This window comes from Acomys russatus, chromosome 14 (genome assembly GCF_903995435.1).
Source record: "Acomys russatus chromosome 14, mAcoRus1.1, whole genome shotgun sequence".
Classification (NCBI taxonomy): Eukaryota; Metazoa; Chordata; class Mammalia; order Rodentia; family Muridae; genus Acomys; species Acomys russatus.
The window spans coordinates 16,472,167-16,489,834 of record NC_067150.1 but is presented as its reverse complement, the minus strand read 5'-3'; the positions used below and the strand labels follow the sequence as shown (position 1 = coordinate 16,489,834).

At 51.4% G+C, this 17,668-nt stretch overlaps 2 protein-coding genes across 3 annotated transcripts in view; both read right to left on the bottom strand.

Annotated features, from left to right (window-relative positions):
- The window catches only part of Prkcsh (protein kinase C substrate 80K-H), an 827,425-nt gene that overhangs the window by 711,615 nt on the left and 98,142 nt on the right, over positions 1-17,668 (bottom strand). The window lies entirely within an intron of this gene.
- Cnn1 (calponin 1) lies at positions 2,071-13,850 on the bottom strand. The gene is made up of 7 exons (XM_051156088.1): positions 13,685-13,850; positions 11,751-11,872; positions 7,817-7,883; positions 6,144-6,281; positions 5,867-5,977; positions 2,905-3,051; positions 2,071-2,819 (listed from the first exon to the last, which is right to left on the bottom strand). The coding sequence occupies exons 1-7, from the start codon at positions 13,745-13,747 to the stop codon at positions 2,574-2,576; spliced, it is 894 nt and encodes a 297-aa protein (XP_051012045.1). The 5' UTR covers positions 13,748-13,850; the 3' UTR covers positions 2,071-2,573.

Below are 17,668 nucleotides of genomic sequence, written 5' to 3'. Positions count from 1 at the left end.
CCGCCTAGTGTGTGAGACCAGGGTCTGTGTGTCTGTGCGTGCAGAATCCCTGGGGTCTCCAAGGACACCAGCCTCGACCTCTGTCCTGGGAGTGATGGAGTGCAGAAGAGGCTGCTCTGGGCTCCTTCCCATTCCTCGGCATTCTCTCCTAGAAACCCTGACCAGCTGACAGGAGGCTTTCAGGCAGTCTACCTAGGCCCTTCATCAAGAGAACCAGGTCCGTGTTGAAGCAATGTGATCTCAGAGTCCTATCTAGATTTTCAGGGCCCTAGGCCAGTCTTGGGACTCAGTTTTTAGAGATTTTTAGAAAGTCACATCATTGGATGGTGGTAGCGCACACCTTTGATTCCAGCACTCAGGAGACAGAGACAGATGATCTCTGTTAGTTGGAGGCTGTAGTTAGTTGGTTTTCAGAGCAAGTTCTAGAACAGCCAGGCTACACAGAGAAACCCTGTTTCAAAAAAACCACACACAAATTATTTACGTGGGTGGGTTATGCATGCTGTGGCAAGAGGCAGAGGACAATTTAGCAGGAGTTGGTGCTCCCCATATAGGACCTGGGGTTCAAACTCAGAGTTTTCAGCCTTGACAGCAAACAGCTTTACAAGTTAAGACATCTCACCGGCCCATGGGATTCAATTTTAAGAAGAAAGACAAACAGGCATGGTGGCGCATGCCTTTAGTCCCAGCACTCAGGAGGCAGAGGCAGGTGGATCTCTGTGAGTTCAAGACCAGACTGGTCTACAAAGTAAGTCCAGGACAGCCAGAACTATAAGAGAAATGCTGTCTCAAAAAAACAGAGAGGGAGAGAGAGAGAGAGAGAGAGAGAGAGAGAGAGAGAGAGAGAGAGAGAGAGAGAGAGAGAGAGAGAGAGAGAGAGAGAGAGCACTGAGCTCAAGGCAGGCAGGAATATCAAGAAAGCCATGCCCCAGGGTTAACTTCTCAACTGTCCTGCCAACCTTAGGAACCATTACATGGCCCAGTGTACCAGTCCATGGACACAGTCTGGGACACTCTTCCAGCACACTCCCACTTCATTTTGTTTAAGTGCCTGTGGTGTTGAATGTGCCTGCCCTGCACAGTGGTGTAAGGTCTTTAGATGTATCTATTTAATTCTTTAAATTACGTATTTATTTAAGGACGGGTATGGAAGCTGGGTGGTGGTAGCACACGCCTTTAATCACAGCACTTGGGAGGCAGAGGCAGGCAGATCTTCATGAGTTCAAGGCCAGCCTGGTATACAAAGTGAGTCCAGAACAGCCAAGGCTACACAGAGAAACCCTGTCTGGGGGGGTGGGGAAGGAAGGGTATGTATTACACGGCTTGTGTGTGGAGGTCAAAGAACACTGTAGAAGCCGATTCTCTTCCACCACCATGTGGGTCTCAAGGATTGAACTCAGGTCATCAAGCTTGGTGTCAAGTGCTTTTACCAGCTCTGAGCCATCTCACAGGCCCTAGTGTATGTATCCTGGGGCTCCTGCAGGTGTGGGAGAATGATAGAGGCTACCTAAGCCCTGCTCCTAAACAGCGGGAGAATGATGGAGCCTACCTAAGCCCTGCTCCTAAACAGATGGAGAATGATGGAGCCTACCTAAGCCCTGCTCCTAAACAGATGGAGAATGATGGAGCCTACCTAAGCCCTGCTCCTAAACAGCGGGAGAATGATGGAGCCTACCTAAGCCCTGCTCCTAAACAAACAGATGGAGAATGATGGAGGCTACCTAAGCCCTGCTCCTAAACAGATGGAGAATGATGGAGCCTACCTAAGCCCTGCTCCTAAACAGCGGGAGAATGATGGAGCCTACCTAAGCCCTGCTCCTAAACAAACAGATGGAGAATGATGGAGGCTACCTAAGCCCTGCTCCTAAACAGATGGAGAATGATGGAGCCTACCTAAGCCCTGCTCCTAAACAAACAGATGGAAAATGATGGAGCCTACCTAAGCCCTGCTCCTAAACAAACAGATGGAGAGTGATGGAGGCTACCTAAGCTCTGCTCCTAAACAGATGGAGAATGATGGAGCCTACCTAAGCCCTGCTCCTAAACAAACAGATGGCCCTGAGACTCAGATGATGTCACAGCCATTTATTGTGCTCCAGTGAAATAGAAAAAGAAAGTGCTCAAGTTACAAACGCCGCTGTCACATCCACAAACGCCAGTCACTGCAAAACCAAACCGTGTGTGTCCGCTGCATTTCCAGGCATGCATTCGCTCCCATTGCGGAAATGGGGCAGGGGGCAGGCCAAGCCTGGGTTCTGGGGGCTTTGCTTGGAGGGTTTCTGGTTCTGGGAGGTACTCACTTGTGAGGGAGTAAAGGGCGGGGCAGCTGAAATTGCTTTACTCAGTGCGTCCTCTGGGTGCTACTGGGGACACCCAATTCTGTGTTGGGCCCTGCGAGAGCTACAGGGATAAGGGGCCCCCTTCTTCCCACCACCTCCCTCCCTCGGCCTGATCTCCCCAAACTGTAACCCTATAGGCAGGTGCCAGGGGGCTGGGGGACGCCATGCAGGAGATGGGGTTGGCTGGGCCAGCTGGGTCCAGCCAAGAGCAGCAGCCAGCCCCTTGGGGGGCCCCTAGGCAGAGTTATAGTAGTTGTGGGGGTGGTGATTATGGGTGGGTTCTCCCAGCTCTGGGTATTCTGGGTTCAGGCAGTACTTGGGATCGTACACCTGGCGGGGCAGCCCATACACTGTCATGCCCCTCTGCGAGGCGCCCTTGTTGCTGCCCATCTGCAGGCTGACGTTGAGTGTGTCACAGTGTTCCATGCCCAGTCCTGGCTCAAAGATCTGCCGCTTGGTGCCTGGTGCAGTCATGCCAGCCTAAGGAGGGCACAGTGGTCAAGCCGGAGGTAGTAGGCCCCACGCCCTACCCTGTCTCACCAAGGGTCCCACCGACCACACAAACCTGGCTGGCACCCTTGTTGGTGCCCATCTGCAGGCTGATGGTGGCCTGGTCCAGGGGTTGATCTGTACCCAGTTTGGGGTCATAGAGGTGACGTCGGGTACCATAGGCCGTCATGCCCTGCTGACTGGCAAACTTGTTGGTGCCCATCTAGAAGAGAGATTAATTAGTCAATGTGTCCCCATGAGCCACAGGGTGGGAGTTGGCAACAGTGAGAACTTTGCAGGACCAGGCTCTTGGGTTCAAGGTATGGCCCACAGCTGTAATCCCAAGAGGATGAGAAAGTTAAGGGAGCCCTGAGAGACAGATGGCTCGGTGGGGAAAGGTTCTTGTTTCCATGCCTGATGACCTGAGTGTGCCCTATGGGGCTCACATAGTAAAAGGAGAGAGAACCTGAGAAGGCAGAGGCAGGGGGATCTCTGTGAGTTCAAGGCCAGCCTGGTCTACGCAGTGAGTTCCAGGCCAGCTAGAGATATACAGTGAGACCTTGTCACAAATGACAAAACAAATGAAAAGAGAAAAAGAGATAGGTCAAGCCTGGGTGGCTAGCATGGTCTGTCCTAGCTGCCAGATGGGGAGGTCAAGGAAGGAGGACAGTGAGGTAAAGGCCTGCCTTGCCCTCGGCAAGCCGACCACCAGCCTGAGCAACTTAGCAAGCCCCTGTATCAGGATGAAAACTTACCCAAGAGGTGGAGGCAGGAGGATCAGGGGAGACACTCAAGGCTAGCTTTGGCTGAATAGTGAATTCAGGGATAACCTGGGTTATAGGAGACCCTGTCTCAAGTGCTTGCCTTGCCAACATAGGACCCAAGTTCAGTTTGCAGCACCACCTAAAAAAGCTGGGCATGGTGGCATGTGTTGAGGTGGCAGCGACAGGCGCCTCCCTTCCTTGGGCTTTCTGGCCACCAGCCTGACCGAGCTGGGGAGCCTAATATGAAGGATGGTGGAGCTTTGGAACAATCATCTGGGATGGCACTAGAGCTTAGTGAGCAATCCTGTGGGGACCTTGCAAAACAAGAACGTAGAAGGAAACCAGGAGCCCCGGCTTGTGGAGTTTGAGAGGGAAGTGCGGGGAGTTGTCATCTATATACTTTGAATTAAGAAGCTGGCACTGGAGAGATGGCTCGGCAGTTAAGAACACTGGCTGCTCTTCTTCTGGAGGACCAGGTTCTATCCTTTGCACCCACGTGATGACTCAAAACCATCTGTAAGCTGGGCGGTGGTGGTGCCGCACGCCTTTAATCCCAGCACTCAGGAGGCAGAGGCAGGTGGATCGCTGTGAGTTTGAGGCCAGCCTGGTCTACAAAGTGAGTCCAGGACAGCCAAGGCTACACAGAGAAACCCTGTCTCAAAAAACAAACAAACAAACAAAAAGAAGCACCAGAATTACTGAGGTGAATTCTGGGAATATTTCCTCAGGTTTGGCACAGAGAAGCTGTGGGCCAGAAGGGCCAAGGCTACATCTCAAGCCAGCAGCTGAACTTGGTCATGTGTAAGAGTCTCCTCGGTGACAGTTTTTGGCATCCTTAAGGGGTCATGGAGAGCAACTAAGGCTTAGCACCGAGAGGCCATTGGTATAGAAGGTATAGCCTCAGCTGCAGTGGAAACCCCATGGACAGACGATGAGCGTTTGGACCATGAGTCAGGGCCAGTGTCCCTGAAGAGAGGGCAGAAGGCTATTGGTGAAGGGGGCAGCCTTGGCTTCGATGGTGACCCTGAGTGTATTGGAGATGTCAGAACTGGGAGGTAAGTAACCATCAAGGACAGCAGCAGGTACAGCGTGGAGCTGTGCTGAGCCTTTGAGGCAAGCTTGTGCAGAGCCAGAGAAGTGGAGCTACCAAGCCCCTTGGAGCCCAGAAGATCATGAGCCCCAGATGTCAGACATTGGAACTACACTGATGAACTTTAACTTTGTTTAAGTGTAATTGGTTTTTGTTTTGTTTTTTTGAGACAAGGTTTCTCTGTGTTAGTCTTGGCTGTCCTAGATTCACCTTGTAGAGCAAGCTGGCCTTGAACTCACAGAGATCCGCCTGCCTCCCGAGTGCTGGAATTAAAGGCATGTGTCACCACGCCCAGCTAAATGTAACTGTTTTATGCCTTTGTTCTTTTCCTTTTGGATTAAGGAAGTATTTACTTTAAAAATTTTTTTTACAGAAGCCCACATTAAGATACTTTGGATATTTTTCTAAGTGTTGGTTTAAAAAAAAAACTGTGAGACTTTTAAAGTTATACCTTTTTATATTGTGATATTAACATGAGACCTTGGGAATAAAGATCAGGTGCATTGGGGTGGTATGGCATGGCAGTAAAAGGGGGTTTTGGGAACAAACAAAGAAGGAAAGGGTGTGGTTTAATAGTGGTGCATTTGTGTGTCAAGTTAGTAAGAGGTCAGCTGAGGGGAAGAGGCCATGTCAGGGTTACTCTGTGTAGTCTTGGCTGTCCTGGACTCACTTTGTAGACCAGGGTGGCCACGAACTCACAGCAATCCGCTTGCCTCTGCCTCCCAAATGCTGGGATTAAAGACTTGCGCCATCACCGCCCAGCTGAAATCTTTTTTTAAACAAGGGTTTGGAGGCTGAAGAGGTGGTTCAGTGGTTAGGAGCACTGGTTGCTCTTCCAGAGGACCTAGGCTTGGTTCCCAGCACCAACATAGTGTCTCACAAGCGAGCAGAACTCAGTTCCAGGGGATTCACTGCCCTCTTCCGGCCTCCATGTGTACCAGGCACACATGTGACTCATGGGCAAAACACTCATACACGTAAAGATAAATGGGATATTTTAAGTGTTTGTTAAAACCATGAGCTACTTAGGACCCCGGGCAGAGGGAGCAGGTTACTAAATAGGAAACACTGGCACTGACCAGTGTTCCCAGCCAGTCCATACAACTATCCTGAGCCCCGGAGCCTCCAGGTGTGGGCTGCCATCCCCTCGGCCTGGAACAGCCCGTGTAATGGAGGTGCCGTACCTGTAGCCCAATGATGTTGCGGCCTTCTCTCAGCTTCCCAGGCTCAAATCTCCGTTCTTGTTTCTCTGCGTATTTGACCCCCACATTGACCTTGTTTCCTTTCGTCTTGGCCTAGACAGGGCAAAGGAGGGCATCCGCCACTGATGTGCCTCCAGCAGGCCACACTTCCCCTCAGTGACTCTCGCCGATGCCTGCTCAGTGGCCCAACTGTGCCTGTGACATCGGACCCCAGGCCAGACCCGCCCCTGCCCCCGTGCAACTCTGCCCCAACACTCACCATGCTGGCCAGAGCCAGGAGGGTGGACTGGACCTGCGTATGGTTGGTGTTCTCAAACAGGTCGTTGGCCTCAAAGATGTCGTGGGGTTTCACCCCGTACTTGGTAATGGCTTTGATGAAATTGCCTATGTTCTCCAGCTGTGGGGAAGAGGGCGTGTCAGGATAGGAGGGCCAAAGGGTGCGTGGGGAGGTAAGGGATTGTATGAAACTCCTCTAACTCCAGTCCCAAGGGATTCAATGCCTCTTTCTGGACTCTGTGGGCACTTGTGCACACAACTGTAACAGCACACACACACACACACACACACACACACACACACTAATAAATAAGTAAAAATAAATATTTTAAAAATTAAACAAGCCAGACATGGTGGCGCACGCCTTTAATCCTAGCACTCAGGAGGCAGAGGCAAGTGGAATCGCTGTGAGTTCGAGGCCAGCCTGGTCTACAAAGTGAGTCCAGGACAGCCAAGGCTACACAGAGAAACCCTGTCTCAAGAAACAAAACAAAAAACAAAAACCAATCAAAAAAATTTTTTTAAATTATACAAGTTATAGCTGGGTGTGGTGGCACATGCCTGTAATCCCATCACTCGGGAGGCAGAGGCAGGAGGATTGCTGTGAGTTTGAGGCCACCCTGGTCTACAAAGTGAGTCCAGGGCAACGAAGGCTATATAGAGAAACTCTGTCTTGAAAAAAAAAATTTAAACAAGTTAATAACCAGGCTTAGTAGCACAAGTCTGTCATCCCACCCCCTCAGGAGGCTGAAGCAGGATTGCAAGTTCAAGGCCTGCCTAAACAACTTAGTGAGACATTGTCTCAAAATAAAAAGTAGGAGCCAGGGAGATGCTTTTGGTAAGAAACAAAACAAAACAAAACAAAACAAAAACTTCCTGTGCAAGCATCAGGGTCAGAGTTTGAATCTCCAGAAACCAAATCAAAGCCAGACATGTGGCATGAATGTCTGTCATCCTAAGACTCCTATAGTAGGAACTGGAGGCAGGGACAGGAACCTCAGTTCAGGGGATAGCTAGCCTTAGTGTACCTAGTGCAAAACAACGGAGAGATGGAGACCCTGTCATAAGCAAGGTAGAGGGAGAGGACCAAGGCCAGAGTTGTCATCTGGCTGTGAGGGGAGACTGACAAAACCAACAATAGAAACCCATGGTTAGAGCCCTGCCTAGAATCCCCCAGTGAGGGGCTGGGGTGTGGCTCAGTGGTAGAGCACCTGCCTGGAATGCCCCAGTGAAGGGGCTGGGGTGTGGCTCAGTGGTAGAGCCCCTGCCTAGAATCCCCCAATGAGGGACTGGGGTGTGGCTCAGTGGTAGAGCCCCTGCCTAGAATCCCCCAGTGAGGGACTGGGGTGTGGCTCAGTGCTAGAGCCCCTGCCTAGAATCCCCCAATGAGGGACTGGGGTGTGGCTCAGTGCTAGAGCCCCTGCCTAGTATCGCCCAGTGAGATGCTGGGGTGTGGCTCAGTGGTAGAGCCCTACCTAGAATTGCCCAGTGAGGGGCTGGGGGCGTGGCTTAGTGGTAGAGCCCTGCCTAGAATTCCTCAGTGAAGGGCAGAGGCCTGGCTAGGCAATGGAGCTCCAGCCTAGCAAACTTGAGGCTCTGAGTTCAATTCTCATTACTAAAATAGAAAACAAACTAGTGACTTGTGTCTGAACTTACCTGGTGCCAGTTTTGGGTTGACTCATTTACCTTCTTCACAGAACCCGGCTGGAGCTTGTTGATAAATCTAACAAAGAAAAGGGAGGAGTGCGGAGGGTGAGCCCCAGTTGCCTCAGGATCCAGGCAGCATGGAAGAGGTGACCGCTGGAAAAGGGATGCTTTTGTACCTAGTACACACTCATGGTGGGTGCAACTGTGGGCAGCCAGACTCTGATGCCAGCCAGAAAATGCTTGTGTTGGGCTAAATGTCCCGTGTTCAAAGGTCAGGGATTTTTACTGTCTTCTTTTTTAGTGTGTGTGTGTGCGTGCGCGCGTGTGCGTGCGCGCACAGATGTGCATAGCATGTGTACATGCGTGAGTCATGGCATTTGTGTGGAAATCAGTGGACAACTTTTAGGAGTCTGTTCTTTCCTTCCAACATGTGGGTCCTGGGAAATGAACTCCGGTCAGCAGTCTTGGTGGCAAGTGCCTTTACCCATTAGCCATTTGGGTGTTCTTCGCTGTACTCTCTTGCTACTGGCAAGAATGTGATTTTCTGATTGGTTATTTCACTGCCTTCTCTCTTCTTGGTGGTACTATTTCTGGGTATGGATGGAACCAGCATGATTTCTCCCACTGGTACTAGCGCTCCCTCTGTAGGCTCCACATGGAGTCTGGTGCACTGTCGACAAGCCTGAAGCAAAGGCCTGCATACAGCAGGAGTGCTGTAAGGGCTTATTACATGGAAGAGTAAGGAAATGGCTGGCTGGCCCATTAGCTGTACAAGTTCTGGGGATGGAGCTCAGACAGCTTGCTTATGTATATGAACTGTTTCTCAGCCATGGCTCTGTACTCAGGCTGAGCCAGCTCTCTGTGAGCCCAGACACTTTACAGTAACTTTTTTTCTCCTGGGTTAATTGTTGTCTTGGAGACTTATTGCCTCTGTTTGTTAACCTTGGCCTAGTCCTGGAAGCTTCTAGCTTCCATACAGTCTAACCTACAATACCTAGAATGTTTTCAGCCTCTGAAATTTACTGCTGAATAAGCTCACTTTTAATTGTTCTTTCTGAGCTCAGGTTCATCTCAGCTGTTCTGGCTCAAACTCCTTTCCCAGCTGACTTACTCAATCTGGTTTCTCTCTCAGCCCAGAATTGCTCTGCTTGGCCTCACACTAACTCATCAATCTGCTCGAATCTTCTGACTTCTTCTCATTTTCTGGCTCATTCCATCTTCACGTGAGTTCTCTCTCTGCAACCCATCTCTCTTACTGTCCTGGTAAAACTGCCTTCTCTCTCTGTAAAACTGCCTCTTAAGTAGCTTCCCTTTCCTCTTATAAGAGTTGGGCGTATCCTATTCTGTCAATTCTTCTCTGAATTGTCACCTTTTCTGCCACTCAATTAGACAACACTTTCAAACATGGGTCCTTCCTTCTGCAAACTAGCTTTGCCTTCGTTCAGGATTAAAGACTTATGCCTCCACACCTAGACCTAAGCTTTTCTTTACCTGATACTTGTTGTATACCAGGCTGGCCTTGAACTCAGATCTGTTTGCCTCTGCCTCCTGGATTGAAGGCGTGTTTGCATTCCAGCCAGATCACATAGACCTAGAAAGATATTTGGACGTGATCTCTTGCCGGAACAGCCATGTTCTGAATTAACATTCCTTTACACCAGCATGTCCCAGATCCTTGTTTCCGGTAGATGGAGAAGAAACAAAATAAATGCCCCCACTTCTCAGCATCTGGAACTTGGGTTGGGTGAGCTGTACCACACCTCTGAGAAGCTGCCCCAGGGCTAGGTGTAGCTCATGGTGTCAGACTCAGAGAAGCAGATGAGGCCCCAGCTGGGCTCAGGACCTGGCCCAGTGTTAGGTGGAGATGGATATATAGGTGTAGTGACCCTAGCCTGTAATCCCAGCACTCAGAAGACAGAGGCAGGAGGATGAGGAGTTCAAGGCCAGCCTGTACTACATGAAACCCTGCCTAAAAAAAGAGGGAGCTAGAAATATGACTCAGTGGTTAAGAGCACAGGCTGCTCTTCCTGAGGATGACGAAAACACTGGCAAAACACCCTTACATACAAATAAAGTTGGTTTGGTTGGATTGGATTGGTTGTTTTGTTTTGTTTTTTTAAAGAAGAGGGCCAGCAAGACCCTCATCAGGTAAGGCTTGCTGCCAAGCCTGATGACTTGACCTCAAATCCTGGGTAGGAGGGGTGAACGAACTCCCACAATTTGCCCTCTCACCTCCATATGTGCGTGCAGAATATGTGTGCCCCGTTCACACTCACAAATGGGTGTACGAAAAGGAATTTGTGCCTGGTGCTAGGAGTTACAAGAGACTGTTTTGCTGTTGCTGTGTTCGCGTGCGCGTGTTTGCAGGTGCGCAACTCGTGTGTGTAGGGGACAGAAGCCAGTCTCAGCTGTGTTTGCAGATGCGCAGCTCGTGTGTGTAGGGGACAGAAGCCAGTCTCAGCTGTGTTTGCAGGTGCGCAGCTCGTGTGTGTAGGGGACAGAAGCCAGTCTCAGCTGTCATCCTTTAGGTGCTATTCACCTTGGTGATGGGGTGTGTGTGATGAGGTGCATATATGGGAGTCGGGGGACAGCAGTGTGGATTCTGTCCTCTCTAGGTCTCAGCGACGGAACTGAGCAGCGAGGCACTGCTCCAGCCCCCAGCCCCTTGTTTTTTGAGACAAGGCCTGGAGCTTACCAAGTAGGCTAGACTAGACGGGCATGGTGCTGACGCTGTGAGCTGTCCCGCAACCTCAGCATTGCCCTCACGCTGCGACAAACATACATGTGAGCTTGGAGCACAGACATAAACGTAGGATGCCTTCCTCTAGCACTTTCCACTCAGTCTTTTGAGGCAGGAGCTGTTTCTCCCTGAACTTGGGGCCTCATGTTTTCTTAGCTGGGCTGGAAGCCATCAAGCCCCAGTGTTTCTCCTGTCTCCCCAACCCTCCGGGCCAGGGTTGCTGGCGTTTGCGGGGATATTTGACTTGCTATATGGATGTTGGGATGCCAACTCTGTTCTTCATCACCATGGAGAAGGGCTATCAGTTGCTAAGCCATCTTCTGTCTTAGCCTGGGCTCCGGGCATCAAACTCAAGTCCTCGCACCTTACACAGCAAGCACATCATAGCCTGCGCGCTCTCTCCAGCCCCGTTGTTGGTTTTGTGTTGTTTTCTGTTGCAAGGCAGGGTTTCCTCTAGCCTATGGTCCCAAAGTCGATGTGGAGCCAGAGGCGACATTGAATTTCTGATTCTCCTACTGCCGCCTCTGATGTGCCGGGGTTACAGACCTGCACCGCCATACATGGCTTTATACCGTGCAAGAGGTCGAATCCAGGGCCTCCTGAATGTCAGGAGAGCACCTCGCTTACTGAGTTACACCCCCAGCCTTCTTAGTTTTAGAAGACACGGTCGTGTCATGCAGCCTAGGCTGACCTAGGATTCTGAACCCTTCTAGCTCAGCTCTGCCAGGGCTGAGGTCACAAGTGTGTGCCAAGCCACAGTTGAGGATTGTCATCTTCCCTAGTGATGAGGGCAGTGACAAGTCAGGGTCTACATAAGTTACTGTGACACCACCCTAATGTCATTAAAACTGGTGATAAACAGCCACTGTTGTCCACTGCCATGTAGCTATGATGCTAGGATCCATAGACAGGCCTGCCCTGTAGGGTGTGCCAGCCGAGTAATGCCCCATATGGTATGCTAGCTGAGTGATGCCCTGGTAACAACACCCAGGGCCTTGGGTACTGTGCTTTTAACCCGAATGATCTCAGTCATCCCTGACTATGAAACTGGCACAAGTTAGTCTTTGGGGCCTTTCAAGGAATGTAGGTGTCATCAGACATCAGCATTTAACCCTAGGCTCAGGATCTTCAGGGGATGTTGAGGGGCTATGTGGAGTGGGGTGCTGGGCTAGGGGCAGGGCTTGCCCTGAGAATCTCACTCACTCGCAGAGAATGATTCCGTCTTTGAGGCCATCCATGAAGTTATTCCCGATGCGGCGACCCGTCACCCCCTCAATCCACTCTCGCAGCTCCTGCTCGCGCTGGTGGTCATATTTCTGGGCGAGCTGAGGAGGAGATGGGGCATGCAGAGCAAGTGATGAGAATACAGACACTGGGGAGCAACTTTGGCTTTCCGGGGCCCACCCCAGCCCGGGATAGGCCAGATGTCCTACCCCATCCCAACTAAGGCAATTCTGTCTTAGTGTCCACGGCAGGGGAGAGGGGGCGGGTCTGGGGGCAGGCTGAGGGCCAGGATTGAGGTGGCACCTGCCCAGGGGGCCATTCCGGGCATTCTGAGGTTTGGCACCAATGAATAGACAACAGGGGCTGCAGAGCCAGGTCTTTGGAGCTGGGGAGGGGGGGGCGGCGCTTGGCTCCTTGGTTTCCCCTCCAAGCCAAACTTGGGGCTTAGCTTCCCCTGACCCAGCCCCCCCCCACACTCTCCTGTTGGAAGAGGAGATGCCTTAAACTGGGGGTGAGGAGGAACCCTATGAAGGAGGCCCTGGGTGCTGGTTTCCTGGGAACACTGCTCTTTTAGCTGTCTCAGTGTAGCCCAGGTCATCACATAGAATTAGAACTGGGGTCCTCTTGTTCCCCCCGCCCCAACCCTTGCCTGTCTGTGTTTCTTTAGGTCGGTCCTCAGCCCCACTAAGTCTCTCTCGTTGTCCCGAGGTCCCCATCTCTGAAGACCTGACCAACCGGCTGTGGGACTCCTGGCTTTTGAAGCTCCCCCTCTGATCCCGTCTTCCTGAGTAGAGGGTGGGACTCCCTTCTCAACCTCTTAGCTCTTATCTCCCTCCTGGCTCGCTCTCCTGTCTCCGCTTCTTCTGGAATCCTCCAGCATGCTAGCTTTCCAACCCCTAGTGGTGGTGAGATTGGGGGTGGGGGTGGGGGGAGGGATGCTTCACTTCTTAGGGATGGGGAGAGGAGGGATGCAGCCCCTTACCTGGCCCCAGTCCTGCCGCCCCCCTCCTCACTAGCCCGGCTTTATAAAGCAAACCAGCCCTTATATAGCGCGGACCCAGGCTGCCCAAGGCCGCCTTATATGGCGAGGCGGCTCCTCTGCGACTCCGGAGCCGGCGCTGGGGGGAGGGGGCGGCGCTGCCACCAGTCTCCCGCAGAGCACCCGCCTCCCACCTCCCCCCAACTCCAGCCCCTAGGATACCCCAACCCGATCCGGGTCTCAACCCCTGCTTCTCGCTCCCACAACTCCTGCTGTGAGACCCTGGAAAGAAAGTGCCTCAGTGTTCCCTTCTGTCAAATGGGACTTTCTCACTTTCTCTCTCTCTCTCTCTCTCTCTCTCTCTCTCTCTCTCTCTCTCTCTCTCTCTCTCTCTCTCTCTCTCTCTCTCTCTCTCTCTCTCTCCCCTCCCTCCTTTCCCCCCTGCAGTCCCCTGGCCAGAGAAGTTTGCCCTTCCCGGTGTGGAGAGGGTTTGGCTCTGCACTTGCCTTACCTGACGCCCTAGCTCTTAGCTTTTCCTTTTCTCTAAGCCTCAGTTTACCCAAGCATGGCAGGAAGTCTTTTACCTCTGCATAACTGCAGAGTTGATTTTTTTTTTTTTAAAGGCAATGGGTCTGGTCCCTTTCCCACTAATCCTAGGACTCAGGTCACAACCAGCAGGTGGGGAATCTTTGTAGCACTCTGATTACTTCTGTTTACGGATTATGGATAGTAGGGTTCCCTCACTTCAACCCTTAAGTAACTGAGGGCTCTGGGCTGTTGCAAGGACAGAAAAACAACCCCTACCGTTGTCTTTCTTTTTTTCCCAGGTCTTGAGACACGTGACACAGGTAGGAGGGGGTTCAGGGAGCGGGGCTCTGTCCTGGCAGGGTGTCTGTCAGTCAGGGGCCAGGCTAGGCAGTCCCTCCAGCCTTACCTTGTTTTTCACTTCAGCAGACAGGCCATAGGCAGGACCTCTGTTAAAATGTGCAGAAGACATGCTGGCCCGGGGCTCTGGCAAAGCGGAGGTGCGGATGACACTGACAAACACAACTGGGCAGCTGAACCTCCGTCTGCACCCTCTTCCCTCCTCACACGTTTTTGAAGCTCCAGAAGCCAGCCCCAGGCTCTTCCAAGCCTGTCCCATTGGCCACGGGGGCTTGCCAAGGGGCGTGGCACCCCACACACACTTTGGCCACCCCCACCTCGTGATGTCAGGGCCTTGGTATTAGGAGCTGACTGTGTCATTGTTTCCACCTAGGGGGCTGCCTGCCTTATTCTGGGAGGGGGGGGTGTGTGTGCTCACACTGGCCACCCCTCTTCCACCCTTGTCTCTATGCCGACTGTCTAGGTCCCATCTCTGAGTCTCCTTATGTCACAGGTCATTGATCGCTGTCCTTCTTCAATCCCAAGACAGGACTGCTGCCCCCTCGCCCCCACCCCTCCAACCTCCACCCCCACCCCCTGTAGTGTTGACAAATGATCTGACATACAACCTTCTCCTCTCTGGGTGTCTCCACTGCCTTGTCTCTAGAAGGGCTAACCCTAGAGCTTGCCTCATGAGGGTGCTGTAAAGGTCAGAAAAAACAAATGTCACCTCCAGGGTGCCCAAGGGAGAGCCTCAGCGAAGTTGTAGTTGGCCGAGAATCAGGTCTGTCCACTCTAGTCCCTCATAAAGACTTGGGGCAGCAAAGACCCTAGATCTAAGCTGGTCCGGTGACCCTTGCCTGCAACCCCAGCACTTAAGAAGCAGAGCCTAAAGGACTGCGGAGAGCTTGGGTTTTTGTTTTTGTTTTTTGTTTGGTTTTTCGAGACAGGGTTTCTCTGTGTAGCCTTGGCTATCCTAGACTCGCTTTTGTAGACTAGGCTGGCCTCGAACTCACAGTGATCCACCTGCCTCTGCCTCCCGAGTGCTGGGATTAAAGGTGTGCGCCACCACACCTCTCTCTCTCTCTCTCTCTCTCTCTCTCTCTCTCTCTCTCTCTCTCACACACACACACACACACACACACACACGGGAAGACTGGCAACATGGCTTAGTGGTTTAAGGCACTTACCAACAAGTCTGATGACCAGAGTTGGAACCCCCCAGGCCTCACATAATGGAAAGGGAGAACAAACTCCGGCAAGCTATCCTCTGACCTCTGTTGTGTGCAAACACACTAATATAATGAAAATAAAAATGGTTTAAGGTGAGTCTTAGACATAGATCTGTTAGTGGAGTGCTTGCCTGGCATGCAGAAAACCCTGGGTTCGATGCCCAGGCCCACAGAAAGCAAGCCTGGTAATGCATGTGTGTGTGATCCCAGATCCCCTCCCAGGAGGTAGAAGCAGGATGCTCAGAAGTACAAGGTCACCCTTGCCTACACAATGAGTTCAAGACCAGCCTGGGCTATCTGAAATGACGAACAAAAACGATTCTGGACCCACTCCCACTATCCGTCCACTGGCCACCTGAGCCACCAGGGCCTGTGTTAGCAGGTCCTGGGCCACAAACACTCCCCTGTCTCCATCCACTCAGGCCCGTCTGCCTGGATACCCGTAAGTACTCCTTCTGGACCCTGGAATTGGGTGCCCCATACAAACCACATCAAAGTCAGGACAGTGACACTTAGATAACATCAATCTTCTGTGCAGTAAGGACACTTGAAGAATCTGCAATTTAGCTGGGCACAGTGGCACACGCCTGTAATCCCAGCACTCGGGTAAGCAGAAGCAAGCGGACCTCTGAGTTCGAGACCAGCCTGATCTACAAAGCAAGTTCCAGGACATCCAAAGCTAACACGGAGAAACCTTGCCTCGAAAGCAAAACAAAACAAAACAAAAAGAATCTGTACTGGCCACATATAAAGGGCACATCTGGCAGGGCATGAAGGTCCAACACTCAGGAGGAGGCAGAGAGACAGGTGGATCACAGGGCCAGGCCAGGCATGGCTACATGGTTAGACACTGTCTCAAAACAACAGCAACAAATGATGATGATGATGATGGTGATGATGATGATAGTAATAGTAACAAATTTATTTCGAGAAGTGCTGGGGACGCATGTCAGTGGTAAAGGCTCCGTGGCAAACCCTTACCCAGCAGGTGGAAGACTCTGAGTGTAGCTGCCAGCATTTCAAGAGAGCAAGGGCAGACTGAAAACACGTCCAGCTGCTGCGCAGAACAATGGACGGAAGGGCTGGCAAGGTGGCCGAGCAGTTAAAGATACTCACCACCGGGCTGGAGAGATGGCTCCGAGGTTAAGGGCACCGACTGCTCCTCCAGAGGTCCTGAGTTCAATTCCCAGCAACCACATGGTGCCTCACAACCATCTATAATGTGATCTGATGCCCTTGTCTGACCTGCAGGTGTACATGCAGGCAGAGCAGTGTATACAGAATAAATAAATAAATAAATAAATAAATAAATAAATAAATAAATATGAAAAAAAAGACACTCACCACCAAGCCAGACAACCCAAGTTTGATTTCTGGGACCTCCATGATAGAAGGAGAAATCTGAAACTTGTTCTCTGACCTCCACATGCAACCTGGGGTAGGTGTGAACACACACACACACACACATACACACACACACACACACACACATGAAATGCAAATGTTTATTATAACATCTTTGGTAATCCAAGCACTTGGGAGGCAGAGGCAGGTGGATCTCTGTGAGGCCAGCCTGGTCTACAAAGTGAGTTACAGGACAACCAGAGCTACACAGAGAAACTCTGTCTGGAAACCCCCAAAAAACAAACAAACAAAAAAAGTTTTTAGGAGGGGAATGCCTCATGTGGCTCAGACTGGTATCAGACTTACAATGCAGCCACAGGTGACCATGAACTCCTGACTCTCCTTCCTCTACTCCAGAGCACTAAAGTTCTAGTCATGGACAACCATGCCGGGGCACATGATCGTATGTGCTCCCACCACTACCCTCCCTGTTCCTGCCCCTTGATATTTGGTTTTCTTCCTCTTCCTAAATGGTCTCATGTCCACTTTCATGTTATATATATATTATCAAATAAACATATAAAACATCTCGGGCTGGAGAGATGGTTCAGTGGCTAAAGGCACACAGTCCTCTGGCAGAGGACCTGAGTTCAGTTCCAGCTCCCCTATCAGGTGGCTCACAACCTCCTGTAACTCCACCTGGGGGGGTGGAGGAGGGGGTATATGGTGTCGTCCTGGCCTTTAAGGACACTGCATACACAGACCCAGGCACAAAAAACCTTGCTTGAGACAGGGTCTCACTACACTCCCAGGCTGGACTTGAACTTGGAATCTGCCTCCCTCCACCTCCTCTGTTGCTGGACTTACAAGCATGCATTGCCTGTCCTGACCTTGACAGAACAGCTTCTCTGTTAAGCCTTGTCTGAACTGAGACCATATAGGCCACTCAATACTCCCTACAGCACTTTACAGATGGGGAATTGGAGGCATAGACAGTAGTGTAGAGTCCCTTTCCCTAGGAATGTCACAAAGTTTTGCCAGTGTCACAGCAGAATTTGAACTCAGCCTCTGTCCCTAATCCTGTGAGGATGAAACAGGGTGTCTCAGCCTTCACATTGATGGGTAATTCTTAGCTGTGGAGTCTGCCCTGGGCACTGTGCCTTTAACAGCATCTCAAGCCTTTATGTGATGCTAGTAGCACCTGCTCCCTGTTTTGTTTGTCTGTTTGTTTGTTTGTTTGTTTGTTTTGAGACAGGCTTTCACAATGTAGCCCAGGCTAGCCCCCTGAGTGCTAGTGTTACAGGTGTGCACCAACAGGCCTAGTACAACTTGGCAAACAGAAATTGTGCAGATATTGTCAGAGGGACCTTGTGGACGGAGGGGACAGATACCCAGATTGTTGCCATTTGACAATCTGGTGTCATATGCCTGCAGTCCCATCATTCGGGAGATGCGAGGTCCCCAACTACATAGTGAGT

Excerpts from the sequence above, each read along its gene's own strand:
- Cnn1 (XM_051156088.1), bottom strand. The coding sequence starts at position 13,747 with ATGTCTTCTGCACATTTTAACAGAGGTCCTGCCTATGGCCTGTCTGCT. Across the intron at positions 3,052-5,866 it reads GCAACATCATTGGGCTACAG|ATGGGCACCAACAAGTTTGC; the intron begins GTACGGCACCTC and ends TCTCTCTTCTAG. Across the intron at positions 2,820-2,904 it reads CCAACAAGGGTGCCAGCCAG|GCTGGCATGACTGCACCAGG; the intron begins GTTTGTGTGGTC and ends TGCCCTCCTTAG.